Source organism: Malaclemys terrapin, chromosome 4, assembly GCF_027887155.1.
Source record: "Malaclemys terrapin pileata isolate rMalTer1 chromosome 4, rMalTer1.hap1, whole genome shotgun sequence".
In the NCBI taxonomy this organism is placed as follows: domain Eukaryota; kingdom Metazoa; phylum Chordata; order Testudines; family Emydidae; genus Malaclemys; species Malaclemys terrapin.
The window spans coordinates 84,457,056-84,483,234 of record NC_071508.1 but is presented as its reverse complement, the minus strand read 5'-3'; the positions used below and the strand labels follow the sequence as shown (position 1 = coordinate 84,483,234).

Below are 26,179 nucleotides of genomic sequence, written 5' to 3'. Positions count from 1 at the left end.
ATGAAGGCAGCCATCTTTACCAAGCCAAATAGTTCTAGATAATGAACATACTGTTCACATTGGAAACTTTTATTCTTTTCTTTTCTTTAAAAAAAGAAAAGCAAAATATTCTCTGGAAAAAATTCCCACCAAAGAAATATTAATCTTGAGAGATCAAACTCAAAAGTCAAGAAATGCAAATCTACAGTTGAAGGTTCTTCTATCCCCATGTGAAATTACAAGCCGGATAGGCGGGAAGGGGAGAAATAGCACTAGGACAGACTGTTGTAGGAGACAGAGTCAGAAGGATCTGTCACCACTAGAGAATGCTTCCCTCCAGAATCTGAAAAGGAACTCCATATTCCAAAGTCTCCACATTATTCTGCTATCACCAAAAGTAAAGTGTGCCACTGGCAAAGCATATGTCTCGTCCCCCTCTGGTGTCCAGCCCACATAGAAGATAACAGCCTACAACTATTACTACCAGTTACTCCATTAGTTTAAGTGGCAGAGGTCTGTGTGGAGGATCTAAATGTTCCAACCCTGCTGAGGAACCATCTGGCTGTTTGTTTAGTTTGTTTTTTAAAAACCCAGAAAATGGCGCACACAAACTACATTAAAAGAACATTTTTAAGGTTGGAAAGTTAAGCCCTCAAAAGTTAGGAAATGTCAGAATTAAGGTTGCCTGTGCAACCTTAATTTGGCCCCCTTGTGCATGTGCTTTATGATACAGTCAGCTACATCTATATTATGAGTGAAGGATGTAATTCCCAGCTCATGTGCACAACTCGCACTAGCTCTCATTGAGCTGCCATGAGGATGTGTATGCGCGCTGGTAATCACGCCCCCAGCTCGTAGTACAGACATAGCCTTTAATTACATGATCACATACAATTTTTTTCCCAGGATCCCTCCTTTATTCAGTGCATAGGATGAGCCTTCTGTGCAGATGAATCAGGGTTGTATTGTGAAGGAGGCTGTTGTCTGTAGGACTCCTGCCTGACTTGTTTCAGAATTTGGGAGGTGTGTGGTGAATGAGGCAGGGGATTGCAGGAAGAGAAAGGACGGTCTCATGGTTAAGGCTGTTGAATGCTGCCCTGGAGAACTGGGTTTTATCTCTGCCTCTGCCACAGAGTTCCTGTGTGATGCTAGTCGAGTCACTTAAAAAAGTGGTCCCCAAATTTGAGTGTGGTCCCCTTGGGGGCGGGGCATGGAGGAACATTCAGGGGGGTGGAACTTGGGGGGGGGCAGGCCAGCCCCCATGGGGGACAGGCCAGCTCCCATGGGGGACAGGGAGGAAGTGCCCCCAGCCCTGCTTTGTCCCCAGTCCAGTCCCAGCTGCAGCTCTGCTCGACCTAGGATGACCAGATAGCAAGTGTGAAAAATCGGGACAGGAGGTGGGGGAAATAGAAAAAGCCCCCAAAATTGGGACTGTCCCTATAAAATCGGGACATCTGGTCACCCTAACTGCACCTCTCTGCTCCAGCCCCTAGTCCAGCTCTGTCCTCATTCTCTGTTCACCCCCTGGCCAGCACTGTCTCTAGCCACAGCTCTGCCTTCAGCCCAAGCTCCTCTGCTTAGCCAACTGTGCAGGAATGGAGGGGGCATGTGGACAGATTGCATTATTAGTAAGGGTGGGTGTGACAGGAGAAGTTTGGGCACCACTGACTTAAACCTAACTTTTCACAGGTGGTCACTAACTGTGCATTCCTCATTTTCTGGGTGCCCAGCTTGAGTTGGGTGCCCTGGGGTCTGATTTGCTAAAATGCTCAGCACTAACAGTTGCAACTGAAGTCAATGGGAGCTGTGGTTTGAACATATAAAGTGTTGTGTAATGCTAAGCTCGCTGAAAAATCAGGTCCTAAGTGTCTCAAGTGGGGCACCCAAAATTAGTGGACACTTTTGACCTTGATCTCTCTGTGCCTCAGTTTCCCACCTGTAAAATGGGGATAAAACCACCCACTCATCTCACAAGGATGTTGTGAAGATAAATTAATTAACGTTTGTGAAAATCTCAGATACTGTAGTGATGAATGCCATAGAATTTCCATAAGGAATTTAATAATTGTCTTCAGAGCCAGATTTGAACTGTGTGTATTAAATAAGACATTGGGCCACCCAGTGAACAATGAGGAGAAACCAAACTATTGAATAGTTACTCATTCAATGAGTACTGTTCGTGCTGTGCACTGAATGAGGCAGAAATCCTATGGAAAAAATTAAAGACTGTATTATAATGCATATGCATATGGTTAACCTGAATATTGGCATATTCTAAATTTTGTGTGCTTGATTTTCCAACCTTAATGCTATTTTCATGTAGTTTTTTATGTGTAATATTATATATTACTTGACAATGTTTAATTATATGGCGATAGTGTTTTTAAGGAATAAACACGAGGATGCAGAATTAAGGATTATCTTCCAATCTCAAAAAGTGTTTGCCCACTTTTGACTGCTTGATTTCTCAATCTTAATGTTGCATTAGTGTCAGATTTTTTTCCCGTGGAATTTGTGTCATTTATGAAGCTCTTTGAAATCTTTAGAGAGGAAATGCCATATGTTATGGTAACTCAGGACAAGGCTTGTTCAAATAATTCCAGCTATTGCCTCTATTCCCTTGGCAAAGAATAGGAATCTTTCACAGATGTTCGCTTTAGACCTTTTTTTAGTACATTTTAATGCAGTATTCATATCAATGAGACCAGCATTTCTAAATTATTATTTAAATTGATGATTGAGTGTAGATGTCCCAGTTTGAGGATATGATCTCTGTAGCACTACCAGCAATTCAGCTGTGATTCAGGGGGTGGGACTGGATATCGCCACTACAGCTCCCTTCCCCCATGCAGTGGGATGGATCAGTTTCTCCTTAGAGATTCTTTCCTTCATGGATGCGGCTGCCAGTCAGGACAGAAAGGAATGTGAGGCCATTAAATCTGAACAAGTGAAATAGTTCAGTTGACTTACAATTTGATTGTTATATTCTGGTGCTTTTTCGGACCATCACCCTATGCAATGCTATTGTTCCAGGAGAGTCGGATCTATGCAGTAGCCAAGTCTGGCATGAGGCTGTCGGAGGTGGCCCTCGGGACTGACTCTCCCAACTGGAGTAAGTTTGAGATAAGATCCATCCAAAGAGAGAGCTTAGGCTGAGGTTGTAAGACATTAGCCTCTGGCTGTTCATGTTTTCTCCTTTTCTTGCCTGTTTTCAAATCAGATCTCATCCTGGCTGTCAGCCAGGTTGAGGAAGATATCTGGGCCTAGATGGGTATGCCTACACTGCATCTTAGAGTGAGCCTCCCAGTCCAGGGCCACATATTTGTGCTAAGCAGGGTTTGATTTAGTGCACTAAAAATAACTATGTAGATGTTGCTCGGGCTCTCGAGCCTGGGGGAGGGAGTGAGAGCTGCAATGTCAAAGCAATGTTGACACTGCTATTTTTAGCACGCTAGCATGAACCATGCTAGCATGAGTCTGTGGACCTGGGCTGGAAGACTTGCCCTCAGTTGCAGCACAGAAATACCCTGAAGGACCAATCCTTGTTTTTTTTTTGTCCTAAGTAACTTCTGGGGGGGGGGGCGATTTACCCCTTTCCGCACTTATGACAAGACACTTCTCTGCATACCCTGCTGTTGCCTGCCTGTGATCTGCTCTCAGGCTGTGGTGACCCCACCATCATATTCCACCTATTTCTGAGCTCCCACGAGCTTTGGGAGCTTTGGTGACCTATCAAAATGGCACAGGAAGCTAGGCATGGAACCTTCCAAAATGAAGATGGGGAAGGCAGTTAGGGAATTAAATATTTGGCATGGTCCTCTGGCACTGACTTCCTTGGGCATAGTGCTCTGACTGGTATCTCTGTGGTATCTGTGTGAACCTTGGTAAGTTGACCCTATGTAGCTACAGGGATTAAATAGATCTAAGGCTAGCCCTGGGCCCACAAAGTGGGGAGCAATGGAATACCTTTCTTGTGTTCTCTATTAGTAAGATGGCCAAACAGTCTCACCCTAGTTCAGTTAAGTCATGGTTGGTCATGCACTTCTCCACCAGAATGCTAAAATCTCCTGGTTCTGCCTCTCACTGTGTGGTTCACTGTGCCTGGCTGCCATCACCCTAGGAGGAATGCAAGGGTGGATGAGGTGTCCTATAGGCACAGTGGAAGAGGAAGTGCAGTCACCTTCGAGAACATTCCAAAATTAGTAATCCCCACAACCTTTGCAAGATCAAGTCTTCCAGATCAACCTCCTTCTCACTAGGTCGTCTTGTTGAGGTTCCCTATTGCTACATTGTACCTTCACATCTACTTCCCTCCAGTAAAACCTGCTGTTTTTTCACCAGTCTTTGTTCTCTCTCTAAATTTTCTAGTTTCGAATTTTCCATCATATTCAGCTTCTGGGCCATTCACTTGTCTTATCTACAGAAATGTCACGGTTCCAGTCTACACTACGCTGAAGGGGGTAAGGGATTACTATACTTCACCTTTTGTGTTAAGGAAAGAATGGGGAGAATTGCCACCATTTTGAGAGTAGCAAGGGACAACACTGAGCAGACAAGAGGGCTTGAGAATGCCAGGGAGCCCTGCAGACTGACAGGCTGCAGTGGAGTAGCAGATGCCACATACACGGTAGTAATAGATATATTTAAAACTATTTTATCTTTGCCAAACTGAGGGCAATATTGGCAACTTGCTAAGTCCCTGAATACATCATCAAATTTGCATAAAGTGAAATTTACAAAGGTTCAGTCCACTGAAGCTACAGATCCCCATTCGGGGAGGACAGAACACTGGTATATGTTTTAGACCAGGCAGTTCTTGGGAAGCTTCAGGAAGATGGGTATGGTGGAGACTAGTGAGGTCTTGGAGGATGGAGGCCGGAGGAGAATGAAATAGAAGATGGATTTTGGGAGCCCAAGGGGAAAGATTGGGTTTGTGAAGTCCTAGGAAGACAGAATCTGGGGAGACTCAGGAATATGGGACCTGGAGGGGAACATGGCCTGGAGAGTCCCTGGAGAAAGAGGAATGAGAGTTGAAAACCTCAGCATGATGGTGAGTGCGGTGAGAGGGCCTGGGTAGCTTTGAAGAAATAAGACTGGCCCTGTTCTGTTTGTGCTGTCTCTTTATGAATTGTAGCATGTGTTTGTACTGGAGAGCCTCCTTCCTCACATTCTGATCTTGAAGGCTTGTTTTCCAGAAAGCCACCCAGATCAGCAACGTTCCTTTCTTAGATGAGTCCTCAGGCTCTGATGATGACTGCAGCTCCCATGCCAGCTTCAGGACCTCCAATGGTGGATCTGAGATCAGAAAGACCAGCATGCCAGGCAGCCCTCGTGCTGTGAAACGAGGTAAGGCAAACCCAGTAAATTGGGGAGAACAGGCAGACTTGGGCTGCCAACCACTGCTCAGTAGAAACCAGTCTTCTAGAATAGTTCTTAGTCTACGATGGAACTCTGACACCAGGACCAGTTTGGGGATCTCTCCATTTGATTGTTACAGCCAAATGATTGTGACACATAGATCCTTGGAACCATGAGCTTTTACACATTAGTTGTATGCTAAAAGAAACACCTTTTTCTTTCCAGGCCATCTGTTAGGCATGCTAGTGCCAACTCATGTCAATCAACTTCTTGTTGGCTCCTGTTAGCTCTGTCACAGCTGTTAAATTCTGCACCAGAAGCCAAATGGCACTTAAAAAGGTGCACAATTATTTCCTGCCTTTGGAGCATCAGATAAATTGCATCCTGATCAGTATAAGTGAAGGTGAAAAACATGAGAATGAGAACTGCCGTATGGATCCAATCTAACTTTCCGAAAAGCAGCACTGTCATTGCAAGTGGCGAACAATAAACCTGAATTCTGTATATGTGGTTTAAAATTGTCTCTTCTCAATGCTGTACGTGGTTTAAAATGGTCTCTTCTCGTGCTGTAGTGGCTAATGTGTCTGTGTGCCACTGGAATCTAGAGGCAGAAGGATTACAGAAAGTGAAGCTGAACTATCAGTAACAGATGATCAGGGTTCTCCTTTAGTTCAAGTGGTAGAGGCTTGTGGTTTGCCAGCAGCGGTTCTTGAGCTCTATTAGTTAAAATTCTCATGTGTAGTTTGGATAGTGAGTATCTTGCCTGTGTTTAGGCAGCCCTGAATTCATTACATTATAGAATTCCTTCCCATTCTCATGTTTACAGAAGAATGGGTTCACAGGCCTGGGTGGTGGGATTTGGATGTCCAAGATTTGGAACAATATCTGATTGATTTGCTCACCTTGAGCCAAGTAGCTTTGGGGTTGAACTGGAGGCTTTTTCAGACAGGCAGGCTCAGGGTGCAAGTTACAGATCTCACACAGATCCTGAGCACATAGGATTCCCATTGTCCCTTAATTCCTGGCAGGTGTCTCTATGTCCTCGCTGAGCTCAGAAAGTGATTATGCCATTCCTCCTGATGCCTACTCCCTGGATGGTGACTATTCAGAGCCAGAGCACAAGCTGCAGCGGACATCTTCCTATTCCACTGATGGTGGAGTCTGCAGTGTAAGTTTTATGCCCCCTTGGACATCAATTCTGGGATATGGACATAGCACTGACCCTGAAAGAGGAGTGGCAAAGCTACAGTATGAAGGATCTGCCATGCCAAACCAGACTGTTGATCCAGTTTGTCTCTGGCCTCGGCCACTGCCTGATACTTCATAGGAACCCCCATAATGTACTTGGCCAACTGTGTAGTGCTGAGCATTGGCAATACAGTCCTTCCTGACCTTGGGACCATCAGCATGAAGCTTGATTATCCATACCAGTTTTCTGCACATCCCACTCTTCTTTAGGTGATGGTTGTGACCTCACCCATTTGTACAGAAACAAAAAGTTCTTCATTTGGAAACATGGGAGGCATTTTGATCTAGTGATTAGAGCAACAGAGCAGGAGTCACAAGACCCAAGTTTTATTGCCAACTCGGCCACTGATTGATTGTGTGATATCAAGCAAGTTGCTTAACCGCTCTGTGCCTCAGTTTCCTCCTCTATAAAATGGGAGTAAAGATAATTGCACATCTCTGTAAAGAGCTTTGAGATTACCAAATGAAAAGTGTTCCATAAATACCCAGTGTTATTTTATCATTGCTGATATGGGCTTGCTTCTGCAAGCACAGCTACAACGTGCTGCATCAACGAGAAATGCTCCTTTGCAGCCACCACATTACTCCTGCCTAGCAGCAAGGTAAGGACAAAGCGTGAAGCACATAGCTCAGTGGCATGAGATGTATTTTGTTTAACCTCCCATCTCCCCACCTCAGCCACAAATTATAGACTTCACGCAGGGACCACTTAGTCAAACTCTATAGCCTGTGTTATTCAGGAGGCCACACTAGATGATCATAGTGGCCTTAAAAATCAATGAATTTCTCATGTGAATCCATTATTTACCCACCCCTCCACCCATTTTTTTATTCTCTTATTCTTGAAAGTAAACGAGTATACATGCAAGAGGCTTGAGACTTACTGCTGCCTAGAGCTTACCCATACTTCATTTATGTTTGAAGAGTGCTTAGCACGTTGTATGGGGAAATAATAATTTTCAATGATTCAGGCAATCTGTGAAAGCATGACCAGTCCTGCCTTCTGATATCTTCTTCACTGCCCCACACATCCACCATAGTACTTACACATACATGAGCAGTAGCAGATTCTCAAAGTTATGCAGTGATGTGGGCCCTGATATCTGACAATCTGGGCTGGAGAGAAGATGGGGGATGCTGGAGACCTGGCAGATGGCAGCCCTTGGTGTGGGCACTTCTCAGTTGCTTTCATCTTGAGCTCAGGATAATCCACCTATCTTTTATCCTCTAGGAACCCATGGAGAAATCGGGCTATTTGCTGAAAATGGGCAGCCAGGTGAAGACATGGAAGAGACGTTGGTTTGTTCTGAGAAATGGACAAATCATGTACTACAAGTCTCCGGTGAGTGAGACACAGGGGAAAGGCTGCTTGAAGTCTGAGTTAGTTTCATTAACCGGTGAAAGGTACCACATGGATAGCTCTGGCAACTGAAATCCTCTGACAAGTTTCAGAGTAACAGCCGTGTTAGTCTGTATCCGCAAAAAGAAGAACAGGAGTACTTGTGGCACCTTAGAGACTAACAAATTTATTAGAGCATAAGCTTTCGTGGACTACAGCCCACATCCGAAGAAGTGGGCTGTAGTCCACGAAAGCTTATGCTCTAATAAATTTGTTAGTCTCTAAGGTGCCACAAGTACTCCTGTTCTTCTTTTTTGAAATCCTCTGTTTATTCACATAACAGAGACCACATGGGCAGCTGCAGTGCAGACTTGCCCCCCACTACCCTGCAAATATGCCTCACCCCGAGCCTGGGTACGACCCCAAGGATGAGGGGAGTCTCCATTCAGTCATTGGTTTCTCTGTTCAGACAGAGGGGCCGTGTGTAGTGGTGGTTTTTGTGAAGTAACAACGTATCCACTAGGAACTGGCTTGAAACTTTTGACTGACAACACACAGACCACTGAAAGAAAAAAAAAAAAAAAAAAAAGAGTGTTTATCCTCACATTGATCTTACTGTAATATGAAAGCAAATGCAAAAATAAATGCAAGTGCAACATTAAGGGTATGCAGGTAGGCACTCAGATGTGAAGAAGTTAGAAAATTAGGACTGACCACAGACTCTTAACTCTTCTCCTTGTACAAACATACGATTCAGTGTTAACTGCATGGTCCCATACTGTTTCTCAAATAATACAATAGCATACCATTTTTTTCCACCTAGTGGTAGGTGATCATTTAAAGAGTACTACAATATATACACACAAGGGGCTGTATTGTGTTGCCAGTTTAATTTTCATATGTCCTGAGTTTTAAGTGTGTAACATTAACATTTTCTTTCATATGATTTCCTTGGAATGTAGGCATTGCCAAATCAGCTAACAGGACCTTCTAGTCCAGTATCCTAGCTACAAAAGTGGCCAACATGAGATGCGTCACAGGGTGGGGTGTATGTGTGTGTGCAAGAAATTCTACAGTGGACATTTATCCCCTCCTAGGGGATATTTCTTCCTCACTCCCATCAGTTTGTGGCTGGCTTATGACCTGAAATATGAGTGGGTTTTAATATTTTCTTTTTTAAATCCTACCTATGGTAATTTTAAATGTTTTCATTATCCATAAGCCCTCATTCTTTTAAAAATCTTACAAACTTTTGACATCTCAGCTATTTAATGGCAGTGAGTTCCACAGATGCATTGGGTAAAAAAATAGGTTTCCTTTTGTTAATTTTAAATTTGTTAGTGTAAAAAGTTAATGTAAAAAGAGAGATTCAAAGAAGTGTAAACAGGAGCACCCAATTCACCATCACCATATCATTCATTCTTTTATTTACATCTGTTCTCTAAACAGTCGCAGTCTTTTTATTTTCTCCTCACACAGAAGCCTACCGAGGCCCCTAATAATTTTTATTACTCATCTCTGACCTGTCCTCACATTTCTGGAGATAGCGTGACCAGAACTAAATGCATTATTCTAGGTGAGGGTACACAATTGAATTCTGTAATGGCATTACAATACTTTCAGTGTTACAATTCCTTTCCTTATGTATCTTTTTTTTTTTTCCTTTTGACATCTGCTACACATCGAGCAAATGTTCTCTCTTTTATCCACTATTTTGTGAAGCTGTTCAAAAAGCTACGAAAATTGGGTTGCTCTTCCTTTACAGCAGCGAAGCTAATTATTCTCTAACATATCACATTTTTCAAAGTGTTAATAATTCTGTTTTTTAAATACTGTTCAACCATTTTTTCTGGTACTCAAGTAAGTCTTACTCTCTTGTAATTCCCAGACCTATTCCTAGTGCCTTTGTTAAGATAGATACAATATTTGCTATCCTCCAGTCCTCTGTCAAAGAACTTATTTTGATGAGAGATTGCATAACTTTATTAGCAGCTCACCCAGTTAATTCTTAAATTTCTTCAGAACTCCTGAATCAATCTCATCTGCACCTAATGACTTCTTGTTCTTAAATTTATCATTTTGTTCCAGCACCTCATCTTAAACACATCAAAAAAGTAGGTCTGAGGAATGTCTCTGCAGAAAGGAAATTACTTAGCTTCTCTGCAATGTCCTTATTCTCCTTAAATTTTCTCTTTACTGTCTGGTAGTCTATCAGGTTCAACAGTTGCCTCACAGGCTTCCTACTTCTATTAAAAAATGTCATTATTTGTTTCTATGTTTTTGGCTATTTACTCTTCAATTCCCACTTTGCACTCCTAACTTCTGTCTTACATTTTACCTACCATTATTTCATTTTCTTTTCTATAGACTTAACTTGGGCTGGGTTTCCATTTTCTGAAGGATACCCATTTGGCTCAAATAACATCTGCTTTAAAGGTAAAAAAGGAAATTATGCAGTTTTATGACTAAGAAGCACCAGCCAGGCAAAGTTAACTGGTGCCTATCAATATTGCTACTAAAGTATGCACTTGTACACAAGTCAGCCAAAGGGCAATTAGTTTGTTAATCTTACATGGATTTCCATACCTGTGTAAAAATGTACCCTTGAAAGTGCACAGTATAAGAAATCCTAAAGATGGCATAAAGACCAGCCCTGCAGATCACTCATTGATTCACTTTTGGTAATCCTCCTGGGGGCTTCCTAGTGGAAATGATCACACAAAAGGAAATTAAGAATTAGTCTCTCATCAGATAGCCGCTCATTGGGGAAGAAAAATAGTTCAACTGTGGTGGAATTTTTCAAAAAAATATGGGAGTTGTTATGGAAAATTTAATGCACCAATTACGTACCCAGCAAAACAGACAGCCATTTATTCAATATTCGGACAAAGTACATTCACCTGCCAAAAAAAACCAACACCAAAAACCCAGCACACCTTTCCAATTTTTTTGAATATTAACATCTGATCGACTTACCTGGTCTGTTAAATGCATGTAATCAGAGATTTCACTCAAAATTTAAAAAAAAAAAAAGCCAAAACAAAACACTAAAAGAACATGTCATGGATAGTGTGATGCTCACTATGTAACATGTTAACACCCCTTTAAAAAGAGAGATCTGATTGCTATTACCGTATAATGTTTCTCTAAACAAAAGTTCACTGTTGTAATGATTGTTGTATTGTCTCTGACATTTACAGATTTCTAAAATCTGTTAAAACTTCCTAAACAGAGAAATAGTTTTAAATAAAAAGCATCCTGCTCTTCCGTCTCTGCACATTCCTGATTAGCATAGTGTGGGGATATCTCATATTGGTGGTGCCTATGGGCATGGGTGTGCTGTACTTCCATCCCTGGGAGCTAAGTTCTCATTAGCCTGGTGGAGGAGGCACCTCTTAGTCTGTCCCTAGGGTGGCAGCCACATGTTGCCTAAAATGCATCCAGGTGTGATGTCTCATACTCCATACTTCTAGCTGGATGGTGAAGCTAGTGCTGATCATTTTGAGATTGTTGCCTTTTTCTTCACAGAGCGATGTTATCCGCAAGCCTCAGGGGCAGGTTGAGCTGAATTCTTCTTGCCAGATCATTCGGGGTGAAGGGTCCCAGACGTTTCAGGTGAGAATTGCATTTTGACCTTGCACATAACCACATGCACAAGGATGTAAACAGGGCTGAGTGGGAGAGGAGTTACTTCAGTCTGGATGGTGTACCTGGTCATGACAGATGTGTATTGACTTTCCTGGCTTTTATTTGCCTTGTGTTTCAGCTTGGGGAGGCAGTCAGTTTTGTATAAAAATGAGCAAAGGTCCGAAATGCAACCTAAACCCAGCTTTCTGATGTTTAAAGAAGTTCAGATAACTTTCTCCCCTCTGCATTTCCCTCTGTGCAGCCAGCACCTTCTTAAGAAAGGTTGAGCCTTTGTGAGAGAGTCTGTTATTGTGCTGCTTCTGGCCCAACCAAAAGCAGTGGTACCAGGAATCTTCTCGGCGAGACCATTCTCATAAGGTTTGGAGAAACATCTACAATTTTGGGTGCATCTCGAAACTGAGTCTCCAAACCATTTGAAATTGGCCCATCACTAGCCCTACTTGTCCTAGGGCAAGGCATCAATGCCAGGGGACTTCTTTGTAAAGGAGATGAGATATTAAAGCCTCCCTTGCATTCTGAGTGGGACTGGCATAGAGTGAGCTCCCTTCTGCCCTTCTCACACTGAAGTTAACTGAGAGTTAATGGTAATATCTTGTATTCATGAAACAGCTTTCCTCTCAAAGGACTCCAAAGCACTTTGGAAGCTATTGAGGGCAGAGGGCAAAAATAGGCTATAAATATGGATGTATAAATAAAGAAATAGACAATACTTCACCCACCACTAAAATGCAACCACCTCCATAGTGACATATAGCAGCTACTTAATAGACCTAAGCAACATTGCAGAACAAGAGAGGAAATGAAGAAGAATCTAGTATCCAGCAAAAATATGGGGGGAATTTACAGATGTAGCATGTAACTATTTGAGTTTGAATTTGGCCAAGGACATAAGGGTTAACTTCGCTACTCTTATAAAAATACCCATATGACCATACGACTCAACATCTGAAGGAGAGATCACACGTGATCAGACTGTGACATTTCTCTGCCTCCTTTCCCTCCAGCTCATCACTGAAAAGAGGACCTACTTCCTGACAGCAGACTCTCCCAACATCCTGGAAGAATGGATCCGTGTTCTGCAGAGCGTTCTCAAGGTGCAGGTGACCAGCTCTGCTGCGGTCCCTCAGAATGATGCCAAACCCACTGTGAAAGGCTGGCTCACCAAGGTAAGGTGGCTCTACCCCAGTCAGTCTCCCTCCACACCCAATGGCCTCACAGACAACAGCCCTCTGGGTTTATATACCGAGGGCCTGCAAGAAGAGTGTGTTTTAATTCTCCCTGGAAACTTGGGGGTTACAGAGAGGCAGAGGTGGATTCCTGAAGTTCAAAGGATCAGGGAAAGAGATTATGATAATTATATACATTGAAGAATGGAATAGAGCACCCTATCAGGACACATTGACCCTCTCCAATAGTACAGTGCAAGAACAATGCAAAATATTTTACAGCAATTAAAGTAAATGCTTTTATAATGTCACATATAATTAACGTATGGAACTTGCTGCTGTAGGATATTATCAAGAAAATTATCTAGGAAGGTTTGAAATGGATTGGACACTTATTCATACAAGAATAGCATCGGCAGTTATTTTAGTCAGGATACACTTCCAGGCACCATGGATTCTAATTCTTCAGGACAAAAAATGATCACTACTTGGAGTCAGGAAAGAATTTTTTATTCTCCCCATAGAACAGTGTTGCACAAGATGCATTATGGGGCTCCTTCATGCTGCACTGGCCAATGTCCAAGTGAAGACTAAAGTCTGGCTGGTCTGTAGTTTGCTCAGGGCAGTGGCTCTCAACATTTGCAGACTACTGTACCCCTTTCAGAGGTCTGATTTGTCTTGCATACCCTCAAGTTTCATTTCTCTTAAAAACTACTTGCTTACTAACTCAGATATAAAAATATAAAGGGTCCTAGCACATTATTACTGAAAAATTGTTTACTTTCTCATTTTTACCATATAATATAAATATTTTACTAACATTTCAGTGTATAGTATATAGAGCAATATAAACAAGTCATTGTCTGCATTAACTTTTAGTTTGTACTGACTTTGCTAGTACTTTTTATTTAGCCTGTTGTAAAACTAAGCAAATGTCTAGATGAGTTGATGTACCCTCTGGAAGACCTCTGTGTACCCCCAGGAGTACATGTACCCCTGGTTGAGAACCATAGGAGATAGGTCACCAGACTACATGGCCCATTGGTCTGTTCCTGTGTAACAGGGAAAAGGTCACTAGACTAGATAGTCCATGGGTCTGCTTTGATATGTTGAATATTTATCATTATTTAAACATTTTTATTCATGTATTTTGTATATTGCATTTCAAAACACAATAACATTTTCAGAAGGATCTCAGGATATGTGTACACTGCAAAGAAAAACCCCTGGCACCGAGTCTTGGAGCCCAGGTCAGTTGACTGGCCCTCCCACCTCTCTGGGTTTCAGAGCCCAGGCTCCAGCTTGAGCAGTACATCTACCCTGCTATGTTTAGCCCTGCAGCTCAAGCCCAAGTCATTTGACCTGGTCTCAGACTTAGCGCCATGCATTTTTCTGTACAGTCTAGACATACCCTCAATTACTTAGGCACCTACATTCCATTTTCAAAAGCATCTAACTGGCTTAGGTGCTTTTGAAAATGTTTCCCTGCATCTTTGCAGGGATCACAAATGAAAGATAGTTTACACTAGATCAGAATAACCAGTATAGAGAACCTTCCAACAAGAGATTTGAATGGAAAGAAAAAATCCCCAAAACTACTGCAGTAGGATCCAGTCCCTAGGTTAAAATCTTTCATTCCTTTGTCCTTCTGTAGGTGAAGCATGGTCACTCTAAGTTGGTTTGGTGTGCACTGATTGGGAAAACCTTTTACTACTATCGAAATAATGAGGACAAGGTACTTTGTGTTCCTTCTGCTATGTCTCATGTAGCTTCTATCTTCCTTTACCTACTTCTATCTTCCTTTACCTACTACTACTCATGAAGGAGGAGAGGTGCTACAGAAATGCAAAATGCAAAATGATACTATCACTTTTATATCATTGGAACATAGAATTATAGTTTAGTTCTTGCATCTTCTAGCACTCCCAGCAATCTGACCAGGGTTTCCTGGTTTCAGTTTCTTCTTTTTCTCCATCTTCTCTACACAAAGACAGGATACTTATCTTAGTTCATTTCCTTTTCCCAGTGTCCTCTGGGGCATTTGCACATACGCAAGTCAAAGGTGGAGGAGGTGGACCGTTCCTGTGACTCGGATGAAGATTATGAAGCCACTGCAGGGGGTCTCCTCTCATCCCATTACACCCTGGTGATTCACCCGCAGGATCAGAGTCCCACCTACTTACTCATTGGTACCAAACACGAGAAGGTATGAGTTGGTGTCTTTGGAGAGCAGAGATATGTGATGCTGGTATAACTTGGCACCAGTGAGTGGAAAATACAGATGGTTAAACCAGTTTGGATAAGATAAGAACCAACCCAAAAGTTCCCCCAAACTCAACCCCAACAGGCGAGTTGAGATTTTGAATCTGCTTTAATGATTTTCTTTTCCCTTCTATTTATTTTTCATTTTTGCTGCCCTCTCTGCAGCTGAGGGCTCAGGATACCAAGACTTCCAAACCCCACCAAAAATCATCACCGCAGAAAGACTTACCTTCTCAGTCCCTCTCCACCCACAACCCTGCAGGACTCTGTCTTGTATCAGGCACAGTTCATACAGCAGTGAGACAGACATACATGCACTGTGCACTACTACTCCTAGACAATGGGTGGGGGATCCTTGGAGCATGGTGCTCTGCTGTTCCAAATTCAGAGGCCCCATCCAAACCTGACTTACTCCACCCCTTATGACTTGATGAACAGTGATAGCCCCAAAGCACTTAGCTAGCCCTCCTGCGAGCCATTGCTGGCCTTTGGTCAAACTGGAACTTGGGTGAGCCAAAAGTTAAATGAGTGAAGAGTGAGTAAGAGGGTGTGTGTGTGAGAGAGAGAGAGAAATATATTTACCTTTAATGGTGATCCTTAGCTTTTGGCACCTTGATGGCTGGTCATCTATAAAGATGACAGTGAAATGTCACTGGGTTTCCAGCATCACCTGTTCTTTTCATGCTGTTCTCTCCTTTATCCCCAGGATACATGGCTGTACCATCTGACAGTAGCAGCTGGCAGCATCAGTGCCAAGGTGGGCACAGCATATGAACAGCTAATTGGAAAATTACTGGATGCAGAGGGAGACCCACGTAAGTAGAAACCCAAAATGTCTTTCCATGGTGGGAAAGGGTGAGGAATGGTTTGAATCCAGCCACAGAAGAGAAGAGGGAATGGCTCAATAGATCAGTAATGGGATAAGGTGCCTTTCACCTCTAATTATACAGTAGCACTTCAGCAAAGGACTCAGGCGCTACAGTAAACCTAGTCTGTCAATTAATTTATCAAAGCATCTGCAGCTCCTCTTACATTGCAGATCAAACTATAGTAAATATTGAGCACAGAAAGTTGATCCAAATCTGGGATATTCTTCATAAATAAGAACTTAAGGGACAAAAGTCTGAATCTCTGACTCCCTGGCACGGTTTGTGTTGAGTTTCACTTACCCATGTACCATGGTTGCATGCACGTATTCTGTTTCTCAAACACACACACACACACACACACACCTCTCCCCATGTCTATATGCATACACACTCGCAGCCACATACATTCATTCCCACACACATGCATATACTGTCTCACACATACATACACACCTATTTACTCACTCATTCCCATGTAGACACGTTCACACATACCACCTGCACACATTCTGAGGTATACATACCATGCATACTTTTGCCAACATGCATGCATACACGCACACATAAACTCTCACACCCCTGAATACACACATACTCTCTCCTGAACACCCACATACAGACATACAGCTGTCTCTAAGCTTTGATCAATGTGCCATAATAGCTTCCACTGATAAAGATCCCAATAGCATGTGTCTGTTTCACAGAATCGGTCTCTCACGTGCATCAACAAATTGAGCTGCTTCCCACCACAGTCCAGCCTGTGTGAAGCTCTCAGATGGCCTGGTGGCAAATTGCAGGGCTGCTCTCTGCAGCCATCTGGCATTCTTGCTGGCATTCATAGCTACTTGGCCACTGTTAGTGTCATGGCTTCACTGGAGTCAGTAGAGTGACACTAAGGATTAATGTGGCCCAATGTAGTGCTGCTTGCCCTAATTGCTTGCTAGTTGGGCCAGGTTCTTTTTCTGTAGGGATTGGAAGGGGCTCTGCCATGGGAGATTTTGCTGGGAGATTCCTTCTCTCCTTGTACCAAACTTACACTGCTACATTTCTGAGGTTGCATGTTTTTACCTCATCTGCCACTCAGAATCTCCTTTGTGGAAACACCCCATGCTGTGCTACAGTAAGGATGGACTGCACACCTCACTCACTACTCTGCCATCAGAGGCGATGCAGACAGAAGCCCTCAAGCTCTTCAAGGTATTTAGAGAACCACTATAAAAGTTTTTAGATGTTCTACTCAATTATTTTAGGGGAGGGGTAAACTGTGCAAGACATTTACTGCGACTCTGTTTGCCCCTACTGTTGGCACAGATGGGGCTAATGTGTCAGTCGTAATACAAGGGGCCAGTCTGTCTACCAGGGGTATTTTATTCTATGCAAAGAACCCTTGGGCCAGCTTCTGAATTGCAGGACTTGTCTATCTTCTTCTCCAATAGCAGCACTGGAGAGAGAGGAAACAACTTATTGTCAGACTCCCTAGTGCCTTCCAGCCAGGGTACCTGGGACAGGCAACTCATCACCTGATACTCACCCCTCTGCCTCTGCTTTGGGCCCTGAAAACATTAATACCAACATTAAGGCCTGGTCTATACTAGGAAATTAGGTCGGTATAACTACGTTGCTTTGGAGTGTGAAAAATCCACACCCCTGAGCAATGCAGTTAAACCGGCCTAATCCCCAGTGTAGACAGGGCTAGGTTAACAGGAGAATTCTCCTGTTGACCTAGCTACTCTCTCGGGGAGGTGAATTACCAGAAACTCTCCTGTTTGTGTAAGTAGTGTCTGCACTGAAGCACTACAGTGGCGCAGCTGCAGCGTTTTAAACGTAGACAAGCCCTAAGACTAGAAAGCAAGGATGGGCTTAGGGAATAGAGATTTTGCTGAGGGGAGCAGGTAGCAGTGGAGCGGGTTCTTAAAAACAACTGCATTCAATGACCCAAGAGATCCGACAGAGAAAGTTGTGTTTGGGGGTTAGAGCAGTGGAATGACTCAGGACAAATGGATTCTAATCATGGCTCTATCACTCACTCGCTCTGTGAGAATGGGAAAGTTCCTTAACCTCTATGCCTCTGTTTTACCTTCTACAAAATGGGATGATAGATCTTTATAAAAGAATCCTACAGTATTGTACAGGAATGGTCTGAAACACTGTAGCTGACACTAGTCTCACTGTAGTGTTTAGGGTCATTACCGTTGACTGTTGCAGTATTTTATCATTTATAAAGGCACCTTCTCTGAGTATTTTACCATAAATTTGTAGCACCCTTGGTTTGCCAAGCTATGAAGCCCACTGGCAGTTTTACTAGTGAGACCAAGATGCCTTTTATAATAATGGGGTAATCTGAACTCTCTTGTGTTTAGTATCATACCTAGACCCCAGTCATAACAGCGATGGAGTGGGAGTATAGTCTAATGGCTAGAACAGTGGGCTGGAAGTCAAGGATTCTGTTCCTGGCTTTTCTTGCTGTGTAATGTTGCATGATTGTAGCTTTCTGCACATACTGCAAAGGATGGGCTACTTGAGGTGCAGTCTGCGTATGACACATATAGGTCAAGGGGAGAAAGTTTGTATGCGAGAAGCTTGGTCTAGTAGAGGTTAGAGCATAGTCTTGGAAGTCAGGAGATCTGGGTTTTCACTCTGTTTCTGCCACTGAAACACCTTGGAGAATTCATTTTCCTCTGAGCCAAAGTTGAGCTGGAAGGTGCTGTGGGGGAAAAGTGAAGTATTATTATTACCGCACATGCTAATTTCCTTTTTTTGTAGTCCTGTCAGCTGTTCATCAATGTCCCTGTGGAGGCTCCATCTATTGATTACCATGTGTCACTTGCCCAGACAGCGTTGCAAGTCTGTCTGACACATACTGAGCTACAGAATGAAATCTACTGCCAACTGGTTAAACAAACTAGCTGCCGGCAGCCCCAGAACCACTCAGTCATTCAGGTGAGCTTCTCTCGGTCACTTCCAGGCTGCAAGCTTTTTTTTTTTTTTTTAATCCATATTTTGAATAATTAGCAATAAGTCTAGTCCCCATAAAAGACTAGTCACCTTAAACACGTCAAGGTTTGTGGGGGCAAAAATAATCTGGAATGTGATGCGCAAAGGAAAAAAAAAGGTATTGAGTAGTGCAATTTACTTGCAAAAGCATGTTTAGGTTAAATGCTCAACTATTCACCAAAAGCAAATTCCAAATACTGTTCAGTTGCAAAATTCAGTTTGTGTTGCATTGAATAGTTACCTAAGTCACATGGTATTGGTTCCATTGTGATATAATTAGCCAACAGGATGAAAAGCATGATTAATACACGTGAATGTGCATTTTTAATTTTGTGATGTGCTTATTAAGTTAGTTGCCTGCATATGTTACAGCACAAAGACCCAGATCCACGTAGGTATTTATGTCCCTAACTTCCATTGATTTCAGTAGAAGTTGGGATCCTAAATATTTTTGTGGATCTGAGCCAAAGTGTCCATTGGATTCTTGATTGTAATATTCCCAGTTCAAATCATGTAGAGAGCAAGAATGACCAGCAGGAGAAATTTATGAATAATTTGAAATAATGAGTAATTCTGAGAGTTTTGTGATCTGTTTGCAGACAATAAAAAAGCAACATTCACTGAATAAGTAGTTGGGAACTATTCACACAGCTCTTACAGTGGCCAAGATTTTGAAAAGTGACGACTGATTTGTGGTGCCTCCATTTTTGCCTCCAGAGGGACATTGATGAACAACTGACAGGACTACGATTTGAGATGTCAAAGAGGCCTGATGTTCAGAAAGTGCTGAGCACCTGCCTCTGAAAATCAGGCCCCTTTAAAGCATCTCAAGTTGCACACCCAAAAAATGGAAGCCTCCCAAAATCACTAGTCACTCTTCAAATTCTTGGCCCGAGTGTCTTGCACAAGGGTAACTGGCAACAAAAGCAGAGCAGGAGTGATTGCATCTTATTTGCCCATTTTTCTTCCCAGTGCTGGCAGCTCCTGGCTTTGTGTGCTCCTCTCTTTCTTCCTCAGCACCACTTCCTCTGGTATATCAAACAACACCTGCAGCGGCATGCAGACTCCAGGTAAAGAGCATGCCATCTTCTTCTTTCACTGGCTATGTTGCCTCCAAATCCCTTCTGCATCAACTACAGGATTGTAATACAGTAAGGCTAATTTATGACTGACCCATGCAAAGGTGAGTTGGAGATGGAGATGACATAAGAAGCCTTCCCCAAGGTGCCAGGCTGTCCTTGATCAGAAGCCATCTTTCAGCCACTTTTGACCCACTTTTCAGTGGGAATGTTTCCTAGTCCATATGACTGTATATATGACAGTGAGTATAAATGCTGCTGAAAGGTCAGCAGGGCTTCTGGGGGGACATGAAAAGAGGGCTGGGGGGAAATAAAAAAAAAGTTAAGGGTCCCTGGGTTAAAAAACCCAAACTGAATTCCAAAGAGAGAAGAAAGTTTATTTAAAACTAAACAGGACCCCCCACCACCTTCTCCCTACCCTTTTATCCTTTTAGTAGGAAGAATGTTTCAAAGTGGAAGGTTATGTTGCATAACATTCTAATCTTTCCCGCACTCCCCGCCACAAACACACCAACAAGAAAACAACCAATGAGAGCTTCTTTAACAGCAGTAAGCCATTCTAGGGTGTACATTAGTTGTCTGTTAATAGATTTCTTGGGTAGTTTAAGGAGCTTGGACTTCAGCCTTGAGTCTCCCCATACTCTTGGGGCATGCATCAGTGGCCAGGTAATGCACACCCTGTTGTGGTTTATTGCTATATGAAGACTAAACATGAGTAAACAGCTGTGTCATTTCAAACACAGGCTTAGATACAACCTTTGTCAAAAACTCAAATCAACACTCTCCTGGAATTTGAAATAGTCTGTATAATCTTTCTAGCCGATGTTTTTCATTTTCTTTGCTGCTGCCTCTGCACTTGCTGGTTCCAGCCAGAATTGGAAATGCCAAAATTCCAAAAAGGGAAAGGGGCATTCTCACAGTATCGCCAGCTCAGTTGGAAGCAGAAAATTCACCCTACTGTCCTGCCCCGATACTAAGTGGTGGGACCTTTTGCCATCTGTGGAGGGTGAAGAACCCCAGTAGGCCAGCCGGTATTCCACCTTGGTTCCACAGCCTGCCGGGGATATCAGCTGGCAGCTCCTTCATGAAGCCATGACCACGGGCTTGTATTTGGCATGGTTCACCCCTATCCCTAACACTTGCCCTTTTTGCGGTGTGAGGGAGACTTTGGAGCACATCTGTTTAGAGTGCACCAGGTTGCAGCCTCTTTTCCGGCTCCTCCAGAACCGGCTGAACTTTTCCCCGCGCTTCCTGATTCATGCACACCCTGTCCATGGCCCCACGAAGTCATGGGACCTCCTCATCAAGCTCCTCCTGGAATTGGCTAAAGTGGCCATTTATAAAACCAGGAGGAGGATGCTGGATGGGAAGGTGCTCTGCAACTCTGGGACCTACTTCCGTTCCTCCCTTCAATCACGTATCTGGGCAGAGTTCCTCTGGGCAGTGTCTGCTGGTTCCCTAGCAGGGCCGGCTCCAGGCACCAGCATTCCAAGCAGGTGCTTGGGGCAGCAATCTGCAAGGGGCGGCAGTTAGTGTGTTTTTGCTGCTCCAAGCAGCGCGCCGAATTGCCACCGTGGACGGCGGGGGCAGTCCGTGTGCCGTTAGGGTGGCACACACGTTTCCGCGGCAGCGGCAATTCGGCAGCAGCTTCTATGTTCAGCTGCCCGTGGGGGCAATTCGGTGGCTTCTGTCTTCCAGCTGAAGACAGAAGCTGCTGCCGCCATGGAAACACACATGCCGCCCAAATGGCACACGGACTGCCCCCGTCATCCACGGCGGCAATTCGGCGCGCTGCTTGGGGCGGCAAAAACAGTAAAGCCGGCCCTGTTCCCTAGACACCTTTGAGGAACAGTGGGCGTTGTCCAGGGTTCTCTGCTCGGTGTCGCCCCCGGTTCCTTGATAATGGCCCTATGACCTCACTCCTGTCCCTGTTTTCTTTGCAGTTGTCCCCTGGAATTATTTGAGTCCCGGGTTCAGCCGCTCCCGCCCTTCGACCGGGAGAGGGACCTTTAGACACGGGCGGACTTGTGGCCACCCATTCCCGATCTCAATAGGTGGAAGCAGAAAATTCTATAAATCTTACAAAAGAACCTAGCATCTAGCCTTGTTTTGCAGACTGAAGAGGTTTGGATCTCAATCCTAACACGTGTGTGTTTATCTGAATCAAATCTAATCTCCAACTCTGTAGAAGTGAATAAGGACACTTGCAAATATACACATTTTCACTTGAGCAAGATGCCAGGGGAGAGAGTCACTGGGGAGAGAAAATGGTAATGGGCACAATAAGTGTATCCAAAGCATGTGTTTGTGTTGTCACTCTCTCACCCTGGGATTAGGAGTGAAATAGGCAAGTATGCCATTTACTGTCAGAGGTCTGTGGAGCGCACGTTGCACACTGGAGAGCGGGAAGCCAAGCCTTCACGAATGGAGATTGTGTCCATTTTGTTGCGGAATCCCTTCCACCATTCACTCCCCTTCAGCATTCCAGTGCACTTCATGAATGGAACCTACCAGGTAAGACATGGGTGCCGGGTACCTATCAGGTAATTGAGTCCTGCACTGGGGTCTTGCTAGCGTTTACATTCTTTCGCCACTTGTGACTAGCTCTGTCCCCCAAGATAGACTTATTTAATTATTTTAATTTCCTGTTCCATTTCAGGTCGTGGGTTTTGATGGTTCCTCAACAGTGGATGAGTTCCTCCAGCGGCTGAACCAGGAGACAGGCATGAGGAAACCATCCCACACTGGGTTTTCCCTCTTCACAGATGATCCTTCTGGCAGGGATCTGGAGCACTGCCTGCAGGGCAATGTGAAGGTAATTCCCTCCCCACTAGTCTAATCAAGACAAAGCAAGAGTTAAAGCCTAGTGAGGAGCCTTGACTTTCTTAGCAGTAGAACTTGCCTTGTCTTGACTAGAGTGTTACCATGGTGTTGGTCAGAATGAGCTAGCTAGCACGATCTAACATTACACTTTTAGATGTTAGTCAAGACAAGTTCCTGTTGTGTTTTGGGATGCCAGGTACATCTAGTTCAAACTCAGTGACCGAATTGATAAATACACACATACCATCTCTTGACGAAGGTACCAGATACTTCCTTCAACGTTACTGAATATGCCCTAACTTTCCATTGACAACAGTGCAGCCAGTTACTCCTAGGGGAATTCTGCGCCAAAAAAATTAAAAATTCTGCGCACAATATTTTCAAATTCTGTAAAATTCTGCATATTTTATTTGTCAAAATAACACAATATAAGCACACCAGTTTCAATTATTTTTGGTCATTTTTTTCAAATTCCTGTCAGCAAGTATGTCTGTAACAATACAGACAACAAAAAAGATTCAAGAAATGTTTTTTGACAAATAGATTCCTTACTAGGCAAATACAGAACTCTGACGAATAATTCATTTAAACTACAAAACAGAACTGTATTTCCCGCACCCCTCAGAAGCAGTGCAAAGACTTGGGGGAGTCAGGGGTAACAGAGGAGCTGAGGGAGAGGGAAGTAATTTCTGGGAAGAAGCCTGGGTGTGAACTTGAAGGGTTGTTGGGTATGGGTGGGAAAAGTATGGAACAGGTTTTTTGTGAGGGTGGAGAGAGATTGTTAGGGAGCTTCCCTCATGCAGACCCTGGCTGACTTCTAGCCTCTCCCATTCAGTCAGGCACATCTGATTCTGTTTCCACGTGTCCCTCCAGCCCCACTCAGACACCCACTCCCCCCCATCCCCATGTGTCCCTGCACCACCTCCCCTTGTCCCCATGTGTTTCTGCCCCCAGTCAGCCACCCTCCTGTCTCTATGTGGCCCTGCACCTCCTCCCCCATCCCCATGTGGCCCTCCACCTCCCTCCCCCCTGTGGCCCTGTGCCTCAACTCCCATTCAGTCCCTGACCCAGTCTGTCCTCCCCCACTAGCTCTTATGAGCCCCCATCTGATCCCCCAGCTCCCCCACGCTGTCTGTCTCCCCATAGCCCCTGTCTCCTGACCTGGCCTGACAGGTGCTACGAAGAAGGCAGGCTCTTTCTCTTTCTTAGATGGCCAGGAGCAGCTGCTCTGTTCTATCACACAGCATCCTCTGGTGGGAAAAGGGCAGAACTGCAGCAACTTCCCAGCAGAAGCTTTTTTCTTCACAAAAAATATGCACAGTTCAATAATTATGTGTGTGCACAGTGGCACAGAATTCCCCCAGGAGTAAGCCAGTTTAGGAGCATACAAGCATTTAAGACAACATGAGACGTTTCACTCAGTGCAAGAAGAGACCTCACATCCAGAGTTTCTGTATGTAGATATCACTCACACTCAGTTTGATGGCTGGCTGGTTAACTGGGTGGCACAATGGCTATGCCTTGTAGAGACCAAATTTTGTCAGTGACTTTGGAGAGCCCATCCTCCCTGTTGGCATAAGGGTTGCACTTGCATCTAAGATACAACTTATGCCACCTAGAGATTGATGGAGCAACATTAGCAATGGCAGCTTTGAAGAGGACTCGCATTCCAGCTGCATGGAATTTGTTGCTGTGGCAAAGTTAGAGAACATCAGAGGGTTAAAAGTACTTTACAGAGTAGGAAGAAAATGCTTCAGTGACTTGCTGAGGTGTAGCGGGGTGAACACCCACTCCAGCCCTGAAGGGGTTGGAAAAGCCCTGCAGAGGGCTGGGGCTGTGGAAGGAAGCAAAACCCCTGCTGATTGGCGAAGTGGCTGCATCTGGGGCCATGCCCCAAACAGAGCAACTTGGCCTTATATGAAGGCCAGGGCAGCCAGAAGCTGAGGAGTCTCCCTCTGACTGGAGAGAGAGACAGGCCTGGCTGCAGGGAGTTCACCCCGGGACCTAGAGTGAGGCAGGACTGGGGAAAGGCCTTGGGGGCTGGGAAGCCCTAGGCCAGCAACTCCCCAGGCTGTAGGGCCTGGTCCTAGGCCCACATAGGTATTGGGGTTGCAGAGGGACAGCCTGAGGGTGGGTAAAGGCAGCCCGTCCAAACCCCTTGTTGCCTGTGATGATTGGCTGATAGACTGCAGTCTGCCCCAGGGCGCGGGGGCTAGATGGTGACTGGCAGTAGCCATGACTGAGGTGATGTGGGGATAGGGGGTGGGGGTTCCCCTGGGTGGGGGGACCCAGAGAGACAGAATGGGGTACTGCCAAGAGGGCAGCACCCAAGCCAAGGGCACCAGGGTCTGGGAGGGACACGGGGCCAACGACAGGCAGGACACCTTGCCTGCAGAGGGCTCTGTGGTGACTGGTGAGCTAATTCCCGAGACAACCAGCAGGAGGCGCTGCAGGGGTGAGTCTGCATCTGATTACAAGAGGAAATGCCACAGTGAACTCCAAACAAGTGATTCTCTTTTTCAGCCTGATATAGCTGATATGATCATGAGCTTTGTTGGTGATAGAAACACGATTTAGGAAGATGGAATGTTAGAGTGCCCAGTGGGGTCCTAGATAATCAAGGGCACTAGCTCAGTTGGTTTGGGTATTATCCAAGGGGTCCTCAATCCTTAACTCAAGGAGTTGGGATGTTTGATCAGTTAACCCAAGTAGCCTCTTATGCTCTTCACTTGTCCTTTATTGCTATGTTAAGGAGGAAACAGATCTTTACCAGACTGTTGCAAAAAGAGTGGAGTAATTTGGAGAAGGTAACTAGAACTGCAGTGTTTAATAGATGAGAGACAAGGTGGGTGAGATAATGTCTCTTATTGGACCAACTTCTGTAATGAGAGAGACAAGCTTACACAGAGCTCTTCTTCAGGTCTGGGAAACATGGTCAGAGTGTCACAGTTAAATACAAGGTGGAGCAGATTGTTTAGCACAAGTAGTTAACACATATTTCAAGGGATGATTCAAGGTGAAGTGGCCAGTTAACACCCTTCTAGTCATAGGAGGGAAAATGAAAGGGGGGGGGGGGGGGGAGGGAGCTTGGTGAGGGGTTGTTAGTGGGTTATAGATTGGTGTAATAAGCCATAAATCCAGTGTCTCTATTCATTCCATGATTTTTAGTGTCTAGCAAAGTTATGAAGTTAAGCTCTCAGGCTCGTCTTTTGAAAGTGTCGTGCAGATTTCCTCTGAGAGTGAGGACTGGGAGGTCAGATATAGAGTGATCACTTTGTGAAAAGTGTTCACCCAAGGTAATATGGTGTCTTTGTCTGTCTTCCTTTTCCTGTGTGAGTTTGAGAGCATAGTGATTGTCTAGTTTCACACACACAGTTGTTGTTGGGGCATTTAGTGCACTGGATAAGGTGCACA

The 26,179-nt window shown here is 44.3% G+C and overlaps 1 protein-coding gene across 6 annotated transcripts in view; it reads left to right on the top strand.

Annotated features, from left to right (window-relative positions):
* The window catches only part of PLEKHH1 (pleckstrin homology, MyTH4 and FERM domain containing H1), a 90,165-nt gene that overhangs the window by 42,768 nt on the left and 21,218 nt on the right, over positions 1–26,179 (top strand). For 5 of the 6 annotated variants that reach the window (XM_054027310.1, XM_054027309.1, XM_054027312.1 and 2 more), the window contains exons 8-22: positions 3,013–3,091; positions 4,348–4,439; positions 5,175–5,325; positions 6,366–6,505; positions 7,817–7,927; positions 11,453–11,539; positions 12,577–12,738; positions 14,393–14,473; positions 14,765–14,944; positions 15,707–15,815; positions 16,954–17,066; positions 18,633–18,809; positions 19,836–19,933; positions 22,279–22,456; positions 22,602–22,757. In XM_054027310.1, coding sequence (XP_053883285.1) covers positions 3,013–3,091; positions 4,348–4,439; positions 5,175–5,325; positions 6,366–6,505; positions 7,817–7,927; positions 11,453–11,539; positions 12,577–12,738; positions 14,393–14,473; positions 14,765–14,944; positions 15,707–15,815; positions 16,954–17,066; positions 18,633–18,809; positions 19,836–19,933; positions 22,279–22,456; positions 22,602–22,757 — 1,914 coding nt within the window. The remainder of the gene's footprint in view (positions 1–3,012; positions 3,092–4,347; positions 4,440–5,174; positions 5,326–6,365; positions 6,506–7,816; positions 7,928–11,452; positions 11,540–12,576; positions 12,739–14,392; positions 14,474–14,764; positions 14,945–15,706; positions 15,816–16,953; positions 17,067–18,632; positions 18,810–19,835; positions 19,934–22,278; positions 22,457–22,601; positions 22,758–26,179) is intronic. The other variant, XM_054027311.1, reaches the window with a different exon arrangement.